Source organism: Scophthalmus maximus, chromosome 1 (genome assembly GCF_022379125.1).
Source record: "Scophthalmus maximus strain ysfricsl-2021 chromosome 1, ASM2237912v1, whole genome shotgun sequence".
NCBI classification, from domain to species: domain Eukaryota; kingdom Metazoa; phylum Chordata; class Actinopteri; order Pleuronectiformes; family Scophthalmidae; genus Scophthalmus; species Scophthalmus maximus.
In genome coordinates, this window is record NC_061515.1 from 31,140,001 (window position 1) to 31,157,500 (window position 17,500).

Sequence of the window (17,500 nt, forward strand, 5' to 3'; positions counted from 1 at the left end):
TCTCATCACAGCTCTAATAATTATGACCAAGTGCTTAAGAGAAGTCGCGATAATGTGATTGTGTGGAATCTGCGAATCATGAGACAGTCGCACCTTCTACTTTGTTCCTTGTAGTTTCTTAATTACAAAGAGGTAGATGATGTAATTATGAAAAATCTACAATATATGTCGTGATTTTGGTTTGTGCGGAGCCCGGTCTTGGGGCAGGAGGCTAACGTAGAGGCTAACGTAGGGGCTAACGTAGAGGCTAACGTAGGGGCTAACGTAGGGGCTAACGTAGAGGCTAACGTAGGGGCTAACGGAGAGGCTGACGTAGAGGCTAACGTAGGGGCTAACGTAGAGGCTAACGTAGAGGGTAACGTAGAAGCTAACGCCACCTTCAGACTAATCGTTGTGCTGATGTCCTTCGTCTTCTGCTCATCGTTGGTGTTAGCTCGAGCTAATTAGCCGCAGAACGAGGCCAAACCACGACTGGAACAGGGTCAGGAAATATTACTGCTGCTCCCGTTTACAGCGACTCTCATTAGACATCTTAAATATGAATCACTATAACGACGCTTCATGGACGGAGGTTTGTTTTTATTATTATTACGTTGTGAGAACAAAAGTTTATATTTAATGTTGTGTTCTATTTCAGGAGAGATCTGTTTTTTGCGTGATTCCTTAACAAACGTCTTCAAATGCTTTTGTCTTGTTCTGATTCGCTGAGACGAGGAGAGAGTCAGCGATTAATTGCTCGGTGCTCTCATTGTCCTCCTCCTTCCTCCTCCCCATTCCCCTCCTCCTCCTCCTCTTCCTCCTCCTCTTCATCCTCCTCTCCTCCTCCTCCTCTTCCTCCTCCTCCTCCTCTTCCTCCTCCTCCTCCTCCTCCCCCTTCCCCTCCTCCTCCTCCTCCTCCCCATCCCCCTCCTCCTCCTTCCCCTCCTCCTCCTCTTCCTCCTCCTCCCCCTTCCCCTCCTTCTCCTCCTCCTCCTCTTCCTCCTCCTCCTCCTCCTCCTCTTCCTCCTCCTCCCCTTTCCCCTCCTCCTCTTCCCCTCCTCCTCCTCCTCCTCCTTCCCCTCCTCCTCCTCTTCCTCCTCCTCCCCCTTCCCCTCCTCCTCCTCCTCCTCCTCCCCAGCTCAGCACTTTATCATTACACACTGCAGTGTTTGCCGGGCTTTGTGGCGCTCGCCGTCCCCATTCAGCCGCTGAATTGTGGGGGTCAGAGGTCGCCCACTGGGGGGAGAGATACTGGCGGGGGGAGGAGGAGGAGGAAGGTGAGAACTCAAACTCCCCTCCTCACCCTCAGTGTTCCGTTACCGCTGTGTGTTTGTGTTCGGTGACAGGTTCGATTCCCGTCCTCCCGTCTTTTTACTACTTTACAAAGTTAGAATTTAAGAAGAAAACACGTGAGGAGTTTGCAGCTGTGGACGCACGTCGTCCTTGATGGTGATTGATAAAACTGTTGGTGACAGATTAGAATCTGCCCCTGGGACATTTGTAAAGTCAGAAGAAACAAGAGCATCGTCCTCAAGGTTTGAGTTCTCGCAGCTGGAGATTCGCCTCCTTGACTCTCATCCTGTAGCGTGTCCAGAACAAATGTTTAATCAAGAGAACGTCTCTTAAAACCATTTTGTTCCTCGTAAAAAAAATCTGCTCCTCCCTTGTTTTTCCGTGTTGCAGCAGCTGTTTTCCCTCACAGACAAATGGCTTCATGACAGCAGAGTTTTCGTCCTTTGGCTCGGAGCCTCGGAGCCTCGGGGCGTAGGGTTGTCGGGTTGTCGGAGCGTCGGGTTGTCGGAGCGTCGGGTTGTCGGAGCGTCGGGGCATAGGGTTGTCGGAGCGTCAGGTTGTCGGGGTGTAGGGTTGTCGGAGCGTCGGGGCGTAGGGTTGTCGGAGCGTTGGGTTGTCGGGTTGTCGGAGCGTCGGGTTGTCGGAGCGTCGGGTTGTCGGAGCATCGGGTTGTCGGAGCGTCGGGGCGTAGGGTTGTCGGAGTGTTGGGTTGTCAGGTTGTTGGAGCGTTGGGTTGTCGGAGCGTTGGGTTGTCGGGTTGTCGGAGAGTAGGGTTGTCGGAGCGTCGGGTTGTCGGAGCGTCGGGTTGTCGGAGCGTAGGGTTGTCGGAGCGTTGGGTTGTCGGAGCATAGGGTTGTCGGAGCGTCGGGTTGTCGGAGCATCGGGTTGTCGAAGCGTCGGGGCGTAGGGTTGTCGGAGTGTTGGGTTGTCAGGTTGTTGGAGCGTTGGGTTGTCGGAGCGTTGGGTTGTTGGAGCGTTGGGTTGTCGGAGCATAGGGTTGTCGGAGTGTTGGGTTGTCAGGTTGTTGGAGCGTTGGGTTGTCGGAGCGTTGGGTTGTTGGAGCGTTGGGTTGTCGGAGCATAGGGTTGTCGGAGCGTCGGGTTGTCGGAGCATCGGGTTGTCGGAGCGTCGGGGCGTAGGGTTGTCGGAGTGTTGGGTTGTCAGGTTGTTGGAGCGTTGGGTTGTCGGAGCGTTGGGTTGTTGGAGCATTGGGTTGTCGGGTTGTCGGAGCGTCGGGTTGTCGGAGCGTCGGGTTGTCGGAGCGTTGGGTTGTCGGAGCGTTGGGTTGTCGGGTTGTCGGAGAGTAGGGTTGTCGGAGCATCGGGTTGTCGGAGCGTAGGGTTGTCGGAGCGTTGGGTTGTCGGAGCGTTGGGTTGTCGGGTTGTCGGAGAGTAGGGTTGTCGGAGCGTCGGGTTGTCGGAGCGTAGGGTTGTCGGAGCGTTGGGTTGTCGGAGCGTCGGGTTGTCGGAGCGTAGGGTTGTCGGAGCGTTGGGTTGTCGGGTTGTCGGAGCATAGGGTTGTCGGAGCGTTGGGTTGTCGGAGCGTTGGGTTGTCGGAGTGTTGGATTGTCGGGTTGTCGGAGCATAGGGTTGTCGGAGCGTTGGGTTGTCGGAGCGTTGGGTTGTCGGAGCGTTGGGTTGTCGAGTTGCCGGGTTGTCGAGTTGCCGGGTTGTCAAGTTGCCGGGTTGTGGGAGCGTTGGGTTGTCGGAGCTTTGGGAAGTGAGAGAAGTTTTCCTGTAACTACTCAGAACCATGATTCCATTCACTCCTCACTAACCTGAGGACTGAAATCTCCTCTGCAGTGATTTAACTCTTCATTCCACACGACATCTTAACCTCAGTGAAGTGATCTGGCCTCATGGGGGCGCCGCGGAGGTGAAGGGGAGGCAGATTGTTAAACCCCAGATATCAGGATTAGGAAAAAGTAGATTACTATTTTAATATCTTTTAACACGCAGACTGAACGATGTTCAAGCAACAAGCGCGTCGTGTTTCCATCAGTGCTGATTGGAGCAGGAGTCATTCGACCCGGGAATAAAACTGATTGTACCTTTTCACACTGACGACAAAAGCCAGATGTTGCAAAAATCAACCTTCTTCCAAGAGTCACAACTCGGTCAACAGGACACCAGAAGGAATCATCGTCTCTGACTGGAACAAATGTCCACTGAGGAAACAGAGAAAACCAACGTCTTTCAATCAGGATCTCAACGTTAACTGGCGACAAGGTGTCGCGCAAATATTTCGCTTGAATCCAAGTATTTCTCATTTCATAGACCTCAACAGCATGTTTCAGTCTGTAGGACTAGTAAAAGTTCTATTTGACCCTGGACGGACCTTAAATCCCCTGAGAGTGGGGATGTAGCTCTGGTAGGGAGCTGCAGTGTGGACGTGGACGTCTGTCAGAAGAAACCTGAGTCACAGGCTGTAATCGCACCTCCGGCCTCTTTCTCTCTGGGGTTGGAACCTCAGTGTTTATGGAACGCTCCCGTTCTCTCCGCTCAATTACAAGCCGGGCCTGTTTACGGGACGGTGCTGTGTAACGTGTCATCGCGGCGGGGGCGGAGACCTCAGCGGCGAGCGACGTCAAAACAAATCAGAGTCCAGATCTTGTAATTTGTCGTTGTTCCTCATCTCTCTCTGCTGCTCGAGAGCACAAAGGAAAAGACGATGGAGTCAGTTTCGTCCTGTAAACTCATTGACTTGTTGCGGTGGCGATAAAAACCTAACAGAAAATGAAATTAGAGGTCTTATGTGACACTTTGATCAAACTCATCACCAGCTCCTCACTTTGCTCCTCAGCGGTGGGAAAGTGCTGATGAGGATTAGAAAGTCGATTCGCTTTAGGTCCGTCTCCTTCTCTCCATTGTTTCCTCTCAAGCCGTCGACCACAAGCTGCTCTCCTCCGGAGAAAGGAAGTAGGAGCGAGGAGTGAGAGGTTATTGTTGGCGAGGGGTCATTCTGAAGCGTGTGATGAGAAGAGCTTTGTGCAGAGTCCAGGGCGTGAAGACAAAGAGGAGGGAGGAGGTGCAGAGGGACGGACCCACCGTCTTCTGGACTCTGACTCTTCTTTACAACATTTGAATCCAACATGAATTGAAATAGTTATTAAATGTTTGTGCAGGAGTCTTCGCCTTCAAGTTTTAAGAATATTTAGGGAATCCTCAATCTCAATATTTCTAAAGTTTCTGTTGCTTTATCGAACAGGAAACTTCTGCACACGTTTCTGTCCAAAAAACTTTCATCAGGCGTCTGATCGCTTCATAAATGATCCAGCTGGAGCAGATCCATATAGACAGGGTGTTATGAAACATAGACAAGTTCTCTTCACAAGCTGGAGTTGTTAGTCTGATGATTCTGTCTGTAAAAATACAGATTTTAAAAATATGTTTGTGTAGATTTTATTTAAAAAAAGAGAAATTCAGTTTTCCCTCCGTGATGGATGGAAGAGCTGTGACCTGTGTGTAGAGGACAGAGGGAGGCCCCTCGGGGCCCGGCCCTCCATCACGCACCACACCACGTCAAACAAACATGGCCGACAGTAAAGGAAGCCGGTGAGGCGAGCGGAGCCGAGGGAGCAGCAGGGTCAAAAAATAGAGACAATCCTGCTTCAGCAGATCGCGTCAGGCGAGCAGCCGGAGTCTTTATCGACACGGGAGGCGGCCGAGTGCTGACGCGACACCACGGACCTCGAGCTTCCAAAATAGATGGAGGTCCGCCGGAGGTCCGGGCCCCTCGGTGGCGATCAGGGGACCGGCGAGGTGGGAAGCAGGAGAAGACGTCTCCTGCTTCCCACCTGCGACGCATTCATCAGGACGGAGAAGAGGTGCATCACTCAGAAGAGTCCCCCGTGTTCCTCGTCCCCTCCAACACGTGGCCTCCGCCTCATTAAGGCTTCAGCACGAGAAGCGTCGGAGCTAATGTGAGCGCAGGTGTTATTCTTAGCTCTCCACACTTTGGAGAAGAACTAGGTCTTTGTTTAATTTACAGACGGCCCATCGGAGTAATTTCCCACTCAGCTGCTCGGCGAGTCCGGGGCGAGGCATAATCCCAGGCGCCCCCCTGGAAAGGGTGCCAGCGGGGTAATATGGATGTTAGCTGGGGAGCACGGTGACAGCCCCACGAGCCACAATTTAATTCACTGTGTTTTAATTATCGCTCTCATTCACCGGCTACAAGCCCTTTTCCGTGGCTCGGCGCGACAGCGAGCCTTTATCACCGGCCGTCGCAGGAGATAATAAACTTCTGCTTTAAGGTAATTACTTAATCTGGACAAACCTGTGTGTTAAGCAGTGCTATTAAGCGAGGGGGCGATAAATCAGACGAGCGGTGGAGGTGGCTGATTACTCGACTGCGCCATCAGTCTTTGAACCCTCGCAGTCTTTTAAGTACCTAAATTACACAAACAGCGTGCGAACAACACGCCGCTCCCGTCACGGCGAGCAGCAGCACCTGCCAGCCGCCGCCGCCGCCGCCGCCGCGCACTCACCTCCAACCCAGTGATGCATGGAGGTTATTAACACGTGACCTGAGAGCAGCTGTCGGAGGCTGATAAGTACAGTAACTCTCCCTCGGGTGGTTCGGCTGCGAGGGCCAACGAGCCGCAGCCACACAGGAGTTAGTCTGCACGGACGCATTCACGTCTGAAAACCTCTCAATCCTTCATTCATCTCTTCAGAGAGAAACAATGGATATACACTTAATACTAAAAACACCACATGGCCAAAAATATGTGGACAACCTGTGAATAAATAACACCGACCTGTGCGTGGAGCGACACGGTGTCCGGGTGTCACAACTGTCGTCGCTCTTGTCTGAGAAAAGTCCTCTACTGAACAGGAAGTGATGTCATGTGTGTATCACACTCCAGGTCCGTCTGTGTAATCGGGACGTGAGCCAACTCTTTCTGCTGCAATGTCCTGATTCCGGGCCTGACGTGCGTTTGGTTTACAGTAACTGAATCTCTTCACCTCATGAGAACAGAAGCTTCACTGGCTTCAGTGCGTCTCTCAGTATCTCAGTATCTCAGACGAAGACTGAACACTACAGGTCAGATGTGGAGAAGGAAATAGCGTAAAAGGCATAAAGGTTTTCCAAAGTTAACCAGAACCCAAAAAATGTGGAAATATTCCATTTAGTTCCTCCGGGAGAAGCAATAATCAATGTCTGGCACCAGGACGCGAGCAGCAGCAGCTCATCCAGGTCCGAGCGAGCTTTTATAAACAGGAGAATTAATCGTTTGACGTCCTGCTCACTGGTATGAAACATGGCCGAACGTCGAGAGAACAAACAGACCAAACTCTTTATAGGTCTTGATATTTTAATGAGGTTGAAGTCTTTGGAGCTCATGTTTCTGTTGGATCACATGATCATCGTCTTTAAAGTCCTCAGAAAAGGAAAAACTCGTTCGTCGATGGACCTTGAGGTGAATTTGTTTCCGACTGAATTACAGCAGAACTTCTAAAGTTGATGCTCCATCAGGCGCTGCAGCAGTGGAAGAACGCAGGTCTTCTGCCGAGCGCGGACAGGAAGGGGGGGTCTGACGTTGAAAAACTGCGGCCGGCCGACTGCGGCGCTCCGGCAGACGCTAAAACAAATGCTCTCCAGCAAAGACTAATAGTTGGCTGGAGCCTAGCGAGGCCCCGGCAGCGCTGCGTAGGCCCAGGGGGGATCGGGGCCAGTGAATCAGGTAAATGTGCCTCTTGAACTCTCACGGGCGCTCGCCTTTGTTCCTTCGTAGCGGCAGAACAATGGGGCTGTCTCGGTGATGGACTAAGCCTGCCTGGTCAATCCCCCGGCCTGGACGCCGGGGGCCGGGGGCAGCCAGCGTGAGCCCGGGCCCCGCAGAGGAAACCTCCGCCTGGACGACAGGCCGGGTCTGGATGACTTCCTCCAGGTCCAACGTGTCCGAACTGAGACCTCGGTGACACCAGGCTCCTCTTCCTGTTGGGCCACTTTTACAGGGATTCAAATAAATCCACTGCTGCGTCGAGCCAGATTCAACTTCAGCAGCACAAACTTGTCTTTCTTTTCTTTCTTCAGATTTCTGTTAAAGCGTTGGTGCATTAACTCACTAGAGTTTCTGATGCTGAACTATCGTCACATCAAAGATCTGATCTGAGTAGAAAAGCTGCATCTTCTCCATTCAAACACTTTGTTGTTATCATTGCGGAATAACTCCGTTTCTTCCTCATTTCCTACTTTGACTTTCCTTGATACTTTTTTGATTCCTTCTTTATCTCCCTTCCTTGTTGGACATATGAGTATAATTCTTATTCTAATGTAAAAAGGGGCCTGAAGGATTTAAAGATGTCTTCCCCTCTGACCACAGTGTTTCATTGACCCAGATTCAGCTCCTCTTCGGCCCCCGCCCCCTTTTATAATTCACCCCCACTGGTATGAATGGTGTATTAAGTCGAGCTGCTCTTTGAATGGGGCCCTGTCGCACACACACACACACACACACACACACACACACACACACTCACTCTTCAGATGCAAGGTCATTACACAAAGACATTTCCACGCTGAGGGATCAGAAGGGGGTCGTGGTTCGCCTCTGAGTCACGGCTCAGACGCCGGCGTGGAAACGAAGCTGAAGGAATCCAGCCTCGTCCCGTTAGGCCTCGGAGCGAAAAGTGAAGTAAAGAGGACTATTTCTGCCGGCGTCGGGGGACCAGGCCCGTCTGTCACGCTGTCAGGGTGCAGAGGGAGAGGAATGGGTCTGGAATGCTGACTCACTCAGGTCCCGGGCCCCTGGGAGCCCCCGGGAGGCCCCACTATCCCCTCTCCACGCTCAGCCCGGAGCAGATAATGATCCGTGGTCCTGACCCCACCCCCACCCCGCTGCGAAAATCCCAGGTCACCCTGCAAGATTCCCGCTACAGAGATTGTGTGTGTGTGTGTGTGTGTGTGTGTGTGTGTGTGTGTGTGTGTGTGTGTGTGTGTGTGTGTGACTCGGGAGGAATGTTAATGCAGTCCAGAGATCAGGTGGCTCACCTCTCCCTCCTCTCGCTCCATCGTTTTCTTCTTGTCTTCGCCATCCGGCAGTTTGGAGACGAGGAACACCGGGTTGCAATTAACAGGCTGTGAAACCTGCAGCGAGGGCGAGCGAGGGGGAGAGAAAGAGAGAGAGAGGGTGAGGCGATGCCCTCGTGGATCTTTTTCCAAAATAAAAAAAAAATGTTAACGAGAAACATGAAGTCCATAAAGTCGGTGAAGGAGCCTGAAAGGCTGCGTTTACACGCCGGTGAAATAAAGAGGTGTTCCGTGGTTCTGTGTTATCACAGCAGCTAATTAGTTCTGCTGTTTTCTGGGGATAAAGTTCCCACATCACATCCGAGAGGAATCCATGAAAGGACAACGAAAGGCGGTAATGAAAAAATAAAAAGGGCCATTAAAAGCAAAGCAGGAGGAAAACACACGGCGCTCGTTAAACCGGACGACTCGGGTCAAATTAGAAGCAGAAGCTCGGAACCATCAGTGTCCTCGTCTGAACACTGGACCTGGATCTCGCCAGGAAGGATCAGGATTGAAAAGTCAAAGACTACAGGACATGAGTCCATCAGACAGACAGACATGTTCCATCAGACAGACAGACAGACAGACAGACATGTTCCATCAGACAGACAGACAGACATGTTCCATCAGACAGACAGACAGACAGACAGACATGTTCCATCAGACAGACAGACAGACAGACAGACATGTCCCATCAGACAGACAGACAGACAGACAGACAGACATGTTCCATCAGACAGACAGACAGACATGTTCCATCAGACAGACAGACATGTTCCATCAGACAGACAGACAGACAGACATGTTCCATCAGACAGACAGACAGACAGACAGACATGTCCCATCAGACAGACAGACAGACATGTTCCATCAGACAGACAGACAGACATGTTCCATCAGACAGACAGACAGACAGACAGACATGTTCCATCAGACAGACAGACAGACAGACAGACATGTCCCATCAGACAGACAGACAGACATGTTCCATCAGACAGACAGACAGACATGTTCCATCAGACAGACAGACAGACAGACAGACAGACATGTTCCATCAGACAGACAGACAGACATGTTCCATCAGACAGACAGACAGACAGACAGACAGACACCATTCTTTGGATTCTCGCTCTCTGGAGAATTTCCCACAGTTCTCTCACCTTGTAGTCTCCAACAGACGAAGGTCAGCGAGGTCACACGAGTCACCAGTCCTGAAACAAACAAACGTAGAACAAGAGCTTGAGTTGGGAGATGACACCCCTGCTGTCGGTCCATCGTCCCTCAGGTTCACAGACTCTGGGACGACTTTGGTTATATATTTATTCCACTTGTTGTTTTACACCCTCCCTCCATGTTGTCCTCTCCCTCCCTCACACGTCTACCTCTTCTTCTTGTTCCTGCAGCCCAGCACCACGTGTTCCCCACCTTCCACACGCCCATCCCCATCGACCTGCGCCACCACGAGGGGCGGTACCACTACGAGCCCCACGCGCTGCACGCCATGCACGGGTAGGTTGCTCCTCTGGTAACGCCGTCTGATCTTCTCCATGCAAATGGTTATTTCATATTCAGATCAGAGGCTGGTTGGTTGTTTTTTTCTTTTGGGGTTTTAACTCCGGAGGATTGGTTGGCGAGCTGATGAGAGCTGAACGTTTGCCAAGCTCAGTATGAAAAGCGGACGACAACACGCTGACTTCCAAAGTGAATAACCAATGTTGGTTGTTCACTTGTTTCTCCGACCGTCCGGGGACGAGCGGAGCGGCGAGCTCGCTGTCTGAACTCATGTTGCTCCAAACTGAGAGAAGCTCAGAGAGCAAAGTGGCGAAGTCTTCTCTGCTTCCCGCTGAGGAGCCACTGAGCAAGGCACCTTTACTGTGTTCCTCCACTTCCTACAGCCGTAGTTTGACTTCCTGTGATGTCATTTCCTGGAGAATCTTCTAAAATCCGTACAACCTGAACTAAAAGGTCAACGAATAATAATAAAGGATGGAACGGAGTTTCCCCTGACCAGTCCCACAAGGAAGAACAATGTTTCCAGCAGCTGAACATTAAAACTTCTCCGCAGTAATTGAGTAAATGTGGTTAGTTGTGACTAGCAGGTAAATAAATCTCTGCCAGGTGACTGGTATCAATCTGCAGCTCGCTCCATTAGCAGCAGCAGCGGATCCATCACTGACGACATCACACATCCAGCACCTCTTTGTATTCATTACTGGACTAATCTGTGAGGTGCAGGCCGCTGCCGCCCCGAGCCACAGCCGTAATTAAACTCCCGGTGTACAGAGGTCACGGTGCGAGGCGGCGGCGCCCGCTGGTTGAGTCCCACTTCCCCGCTGCTGCCGGTTCAATACGAGACGCCGTCCCATTTGTTTTCCTGAGGGAAATTCAGGCTGGAGTTACAAACAAGATTCAACCGAACGCGTCGCGGGGACGAATACAGTTTTTCTTGTTTTTATTCAAATGTCAAACGTTGTTTTTTACTTTCTGCCGATTTCAGAACTTTAGAAAATATAAATTTCTTAGAGTTTAACTCAACACACGCTTCACTCTCTCAGCTGTTCTGGAGCTTTGACCTCATCACATGAGTTCACATGACGATGGCAGCGAACTGTCTGCTGATGAGGATGGTCAGTACGACCGCAGCTCCAGAGAAGTGACCTGATGGACTTTGCATCGCGGTTAGTTGTTTTTCGAAAGCTGCAAGTGAAGACTCCTTTAGAAACAGTGTCATGGTGCGTTTGGGTGCCGGTCATAAAGATGGAAATACGAGACTTATCCTGGTCATTTATATATCATTTTAATTTCTGTTGAGGTGAAAGTTAGTTTGTTCATCAACGTGAGCCGGACGAAACCAGAACAACGAGTTCAAAGTTACTTTATCACCCCAGAAAAAGAAAAAAAAGTCAATAGAATTCTCCAAATAGTTTCTCTTACATTTAAATTCACAGATTTGATGGTGATGCATACTTCGCGCCTGGCGGCAGCAGGGCTATTCATCACGCCGGCTGGCGGGGAGGAGGGGGAGGCGGCTGTCCGCGCACTCGGCCACCTTGATTAATGTGATTTGATCTTGACAGTGGACCCTAATTCATCAAGACCTTGATCCGCCTGTCGCTCCCCCCTGCCGGAGCCAAATTCACCTAATTACAGGAACATTGCGCAGCAAATTAAGTGCGGTGTCATTTGTCGCCTGGCGCGGCACTTTGTTATCCGCCCGTGGCAGCGTGTCAGAGGGCGCCGCCGTGATTGTCTAACATGACATCTCCGCGCCGTCCCTCTTTATCATTGTTTGCATATACCGTAATGAGAGGGCTGGTTATTTTGTCAAGCCTGTCATAAAAAAGCAGCCGAGGGGGAAGCCTCTTTTTTTCTTCCTTCCGCCCGGTCCGAGGACGGTTCTTCTTCCCTCGCCGTCACGCGAGGGTGAGGCGAGGACGTTGGAGGAAGAGGAACAACTTCCTGTGACGGCGTCTCAGTGACCAGGATCTGGACACTGACTCTTTACTGTCACTATGTGATGAAACTCTGGTGGAGGCGTCTCTCTGCTCCAGTTTGTCCCGGAGTTAAGAATGAAATGTAAAAGAGTTCTTCAGGACAAAACACGGTGAATCCTCAGGATATTCTTTCTTGGATGGTTTTGTCCATTTACAGTCGTGACCATGAGTTTCTGGCTTCTCGTTGTCTGGCTGGACGTGTGCAGACGAGGAGATTCAACTGCTCAGTCGGGAACTTCTTGTCCCGTCAACTCGCCACACCTGCGTAGTCTTCGCTTCTCTTCCGGAAAGAAGCGGGCGAACACCAGACACTGGCGACGTCGCGGGAACAGATCAGACTGCGAGAAGGTCCAGACCGCCAACACACACGTTTCACAGCAGGTGACTTGTTCCAGGTCCAGTCGACTCCTCAGCATCAGCACCAGTTCTCCAGAGGACGTGGAGGCTCAGAGGGAGAAGAGGAAGCTCCCTCAGCCTCGTCACCCACATGATGCAGACGTGGTGATGGGGCTCTTCTCTTGGTAAACACCTGCACATGACGTTTCTCTACTGAACCACTGAAGGACAAAGAAGAAAGGCACATTCATTCATTCATTCAGGCACAAATGATGGGGATTCTTTGGCTCTTTGTGCCGTTTAAGGACGTTTCTGGTTCCTGTTCATTTCTAAAACCAGATTCTTGATATTCAGAAAGTTGATGCTGCTTTTTTTTTGGTGACAAGATTAAAAAAATTGTGTGCAAACCAAAGTTCCTGGATGAAATAAATCTGCGTCCGGCTTCGAGGACGAGAAGATGAAATGATTTTAAAGGAGGCCATGATGTGTTTGTTTGTATGTAGGTCAGTTGTTCCCTGCACGAGGAGGAAGCGTGTGTGTGTGTGTGTGTGTGTGTGTGTGTGTGTGTGTGTGTGTGTTGGGGGGGTTGCCTGTTAAGTTTGAGGTGTCTCACGCTGCAGACTCATAAACCTACAGTGGGAGTTTATTCAGCCGCGCACTGGACGACGTGATTTATCTAAATCAGAGAGCTGCTCCCCGACACCGGAGACGAGAGTCACTGTCACACTGTGATTCATCTGTGTGTCGCCCAGACACACACACGCACGCACGCACGCACGCACGCACGCACGCACGCACGCACGCACGCACACACACACACACACACACACACACACGCACACACACACACACACACACACACACACACACACACACACGACCAGCAGGCTCAAACGAACAGAAACACACTTCATATTCATGCGTATCCTCGGATCCACACCTAGAATAACTTCAACCAGTTATTTATCACAGAGGATTTTGCATTTTCCATCTTTTCCAGTCGAGAGATTTGTAGTTTTTTGTCTTTCTCTCAGTTCTTGTGTTTTTTTAATAAATCGTCAAACTTCGGCTTTGTAGAATTAGTTGAATGAATTACTGGAAATCTGTTCAGATAAGGTCACGTGACCGAACAGCGATTGGCAGACGAGAGCTGACGGAGGATTATTTTACAGAAAGTTGTGATTCAGAATATTCTGGAGCTGAAGCCAAACGGCCGTCGTCTGTTCACATGAGAACAATCCTGACGGAGCAGGTGACGCAGAGGTCGCCGACCTTTCACCCTTTCAACACGTCTATATTGAAGCTGATTATTTCAGCAACCTAACATTAGTGTGGATGGACGCATGTCTGCTGCTGCTCCTCGTTAATGTTAGATGTCACGCGATCAGAACCTGCTCAGAACCAGATCAGAACCAGATCAGAACCAGATCAGAACCAGCAGCGATCAGAACCAGATCAGAACCAGATCAGAACCAGATCAGAACCAGCTGCGATCAGAACCAGATCAGAACCAGCAGCGATCAGAACCAGCAGCGATCAGAACCAGATCAGAACCAGATCAGAACCAGATCAGAACCAGCAGCGATCAGAACCAGATCAGAACCAGATCAGAACCAGATCAGAACCAGCAGCGATCAGAACCAGATCAGAACCAGATCAGAACCAGATCAGAACCAGCAGCGATCAGAACCAGATCAGAACCAGATCAGAACCAGATCAGAACCAGCTGTCAGAACCAGATCAGAACCAGCAGCGATCAGAACCAGATCAGAACCAGATCAGAACCAGATCAGAACCAGCAGCGATCAGAACCAGATCAGAACCAGCTGTCAGAGTGCTGAGCCAGGTCGTGTCAGGACATGTGAGCGACGTCAGGCCTCGTCTCTCCTCAGTAAACACGAGTGTCGTGGTCGTGTCGGCTGCACGAAGCTCAGCGGCTGTAAACTTGGTGGAAGGACGGAACACGGAGCAAGAAAGAATCATGACGTGTTGGTGTGGATCAGGACGAAGGGGCGGAGCCAGGAATGTTGTGATGTAGAAGGTATATGTAGAATAACTCATGACTGATTCTATGAGTTCTGTTCAACAGAACTTAATAAACGACAGTAACGTGAGACAGACCTCCTGCTTCTTTGACTCTGAAGGGATGAACTTGTGAATTCAGTCCGTGTCTCCGTGTCGACTCCCTCCTGTCCTCGCCTGCCGCCCGGCGCCGGCCCACGACACGCTCCGAAGCTCCAGCATTGTGTTCGCTCGGTCGCCCCGGAACAAACTCCCCCAGAACCCAGCGTGTGTGAATATGACATGAGTGGCTCCGGCACGCTGGCGTCGGAGGCTCAGCCTCTTCACACCAGTTGGAATTCTTCCCACGATGCTGTGAGGTTGTTATCGGGTGAACAAACGCTCACCTGCAGGCGGTTACAGAGACTCATCCATTATTAACACAACCACAGAACAGGCTGATCATTGTTTCTTTATCTTTGTGCTCGGAGAGACGGAGAAACTCTGTGATGAAATCAGACGAGCTGACGGCAGCGTGGTGAAGATGGTCCATGTTGGAAAGAGAGAAATCACATGAATTGACTCAAATCACCTGTTTTAATCTCACTGAGGTTTCATCACGTTTAAATCTGATTAAATCTTTTAAAACTAAAACATTTTGTAACGTGTTATTTTATTTTATGAAAATATTAAAACAACAAATCAATGAACCAAACAAAAACTACAAGTGGCTCAGAGAGAAGGAACATTTCTTTATGCGGATCCGTTCCACAATGTAAGGTCACGTGCCCGCTCCTCCTGCCCACAAGACAGATGAAAGAGATGCATTGTGGGAGATGTAGGATTCTGTCTTGGGACGAAGTGATGAAGTTATGAAACGTTATGATAGTTCTGTAGAAACTTGAAGAACTTTGTGAACGCAGACACCAAGTATCTGAGGAGTGAAACCGAGGTGTCGACTTCTGGTCTCCGATCCGTCTCATCTTCCAGAAGCTCAGTTGCGTCTCTCCAGATCAAGCTGGTTCCTCGCCACACAACAGCTCTCCTCGTCTCCGTGACCCTGAACTCTCCCTGACCAGAAGCTGCGAGGGCGTCAGACGTGATGTGGGGATCAGGTCGAGCCTGCTTCACGTTGTAGTCTCTCATCCTTCTCTCTCCCTCAGACATGCAGGTTTGGCCGGCAGCCCCGTCATCTCCGACATCTCCCTGATCCGCCTGTCGCCCGCTGCCGTGGCGACCGGCGACTCCCCGTTCAGCCCGCCTCACCCGTACGTGCCCCCCCACATGGAGCACTACCTGCGCTCGGTGCACGGCAGCCCCACGCTGTCCATGATCTCCGCCGCCAGAGGACTGAGCCCGGCCGACCGTAAGTTCTCCAGCTTTTACAAATGTATCTCCGAAGACGGAATTCTCCCTGGAGCAGTTTCAGAAGTTGATCAAGTGGAGTTGAGTCTCTAACTTTGTGTCAGATTTTCATTTACAATATTCTAGATTTTCTTGGAAATAGTCAAAAGAATCCAGAGAAAATTAAGATCATTTATTTCAAAATATGAATATTCCTTTATCCTTTGAATCCCTCAGATCATTCTTTGGTTTCCACATTTCTACGAGTGGACGTCTTTCTGAATTATGTAATATTCAATCTTCATTCTTCATACTCAACATTAGAGTATTTCTTGTGACACGTTGGATCTTTTAACATCCTCTGGTCTGTAATAATCTTTAATCTTAATAATCTTTCATAATGTGATGATGAGGGGCCTCATTTTTAGGATTCACATGTGAGGTTTTCCATTCTATCATAAACCAAAGTATCATTGTAGACGCTGTAAATGTGTAAAGTTACAATATTTTAGTTTTGTTTTAAAGGTTAAATGAAGAGTCAGAACGATCCTCATTCTGCGGTTTCCTCGTGTGTTTTAGCTGCGGCTCAGTCAGAAGTGATTTTGCTCAGAGAGTCGAATAAAGAAAACACTATTACACGAATCGGCCTCGCAGCAGAAAATCCTTGACCCGTGCTCCCAGGTGCTTTCACGCCACGAGCGGGTCCCGGAGAATAAAATCTGTGGAAATTGATAAAAGAAGAAACACACTTCATCTCCCTCCCTCTGAATTCACCAGGACGCGATGACAACTCTTTCTTCAGCGGTGAATTACAATAACAGATTGGAGCGCAGCAGTGGGACGGGATATTAATCTTCTGTTACAGTCTGTCACCGGTAATGTGGCGACGCCTTGAAACTTAAAGCAGCCTGAGATCAGGCCGCGGTAACGCCGAGCGAGGGGGGAGGGAGGGGGGGGGCGGGGGGGGGACGGAGGGAGGGGGGGGGGGCAGGAGGACAGAGGGAGGGAGGGAGAGAGGGAGGGAGGGACGGAGGGGGGGAGGGAGGGAGGGAGGGGGGGAGGGAGGACGGAGGACGGAGGGAGGGGGGGGGGGCAGGAGGACGGAGGGAGGGAGGGAGGGAGGGAGAGAGGGAGGGGGGGGGCTGGGGGGAGGGAGGAGGACGGAGGGGGGGAGGGAGGGAGGGAGGGAGGGGGGGAGGGAGGACGGAGGACGGAGGGAGGGGGGGGGGCAGGAGGACGGAGGGAGGGAGGGAGGGAGGGAGAGAGGGAGGGGGGGGGGGAGGGAGGACGGAGGACGGAGGGAGGGGGGGGGGGGCAGGAGGACGGAGGGAGGGAGGGAGGGAGGGAGAGAGGGAGGGGGGGGGCTGGGGGGAGGGAGGAGGACGGAGGGGGGGAGGGAGGGAGGGAGGGGGGGGGAGGGAGGGAGGGAGGAGGACGGAGGGAGGGAGAGAGGGAGAGAGGACGGAGGGAGGGAGGGACGGAGGGAGGGAGGGAGGGAGAGAGGGAGAGAGGACGGAGGGAGGGGGGGAGGGAGAGAGGACGGAGGGAGGGGGGGAGGGAGGGAGGGAGGGAGAGAGGGAGGGGGGGAGGGAGGGAGGGAGACGTTTTCTGAAATGCTGTTTGAATATTTGCAGTTTAAACTTTTCAAACTTTTTAAAAACTTTTTAAACTTTAATTTATCTGTTAAAGAGAGAAATAAAAATCTTCTTGTTTCCATCAAGAGACTGAGGAAGAGGAGGGGCGGGGCAGGGGGGTGTGTGGGGGTTGGGAGGCGTCACCATGGGCCGTTGCACATCAGTGGCTCCGCCCCCCCGGCCCCTCAGTCCATTCAGAGATCTCCTCAGTGGGAGGAAGGAGGAAGCAGGAATTCCCCCTCCTCCCTTTAGTTATTCACTCCATCCTCACATCCTCCCTTCATTCCTTCTCTCCTTCCCCCCCCGACACAGTGGCCCATGAGCATTTGAAAGAGCGGGGGCTGTTCGGCCTCCCTCCCCCTCCCCCCGGGGCCAGTCCGGCGGAGTACTACCACCTGA

At 51.4% G+C, this 17,500-nt stretch overlaps 1 protein-coding gene across 1 annotated transcript in view; it reads left to right on the top strand.

Moving 5' to 3' along the window:
• The window catches only part of LOC118316726 (zinc finger protein GLI2-like), a 55,899-nt gene that overhangs the window by 21,769 nt on the left and 16,630 nt on the right, over positions 1-17,500 (top strand). Inside the window, exons 3-5 of the mRNA XM_035644836.2 lie at positions 9,696-9,801; positions 15,287-15,489; positions 17,414-17,500. The exon at positions 17,414-17,500 is cut by the window's right edge and continues 96 nt beyond it. Coding sequence (XP_035500729.2) covers positions 9,696-9,801; positions 15,287-15,489; positions 17,414-17,500 — 396 coding nt within the window. The remainder of the gene's footprint in view (positions 1-9,695; positions 9,802-15,286; positions 15,490-17,413) is intronic.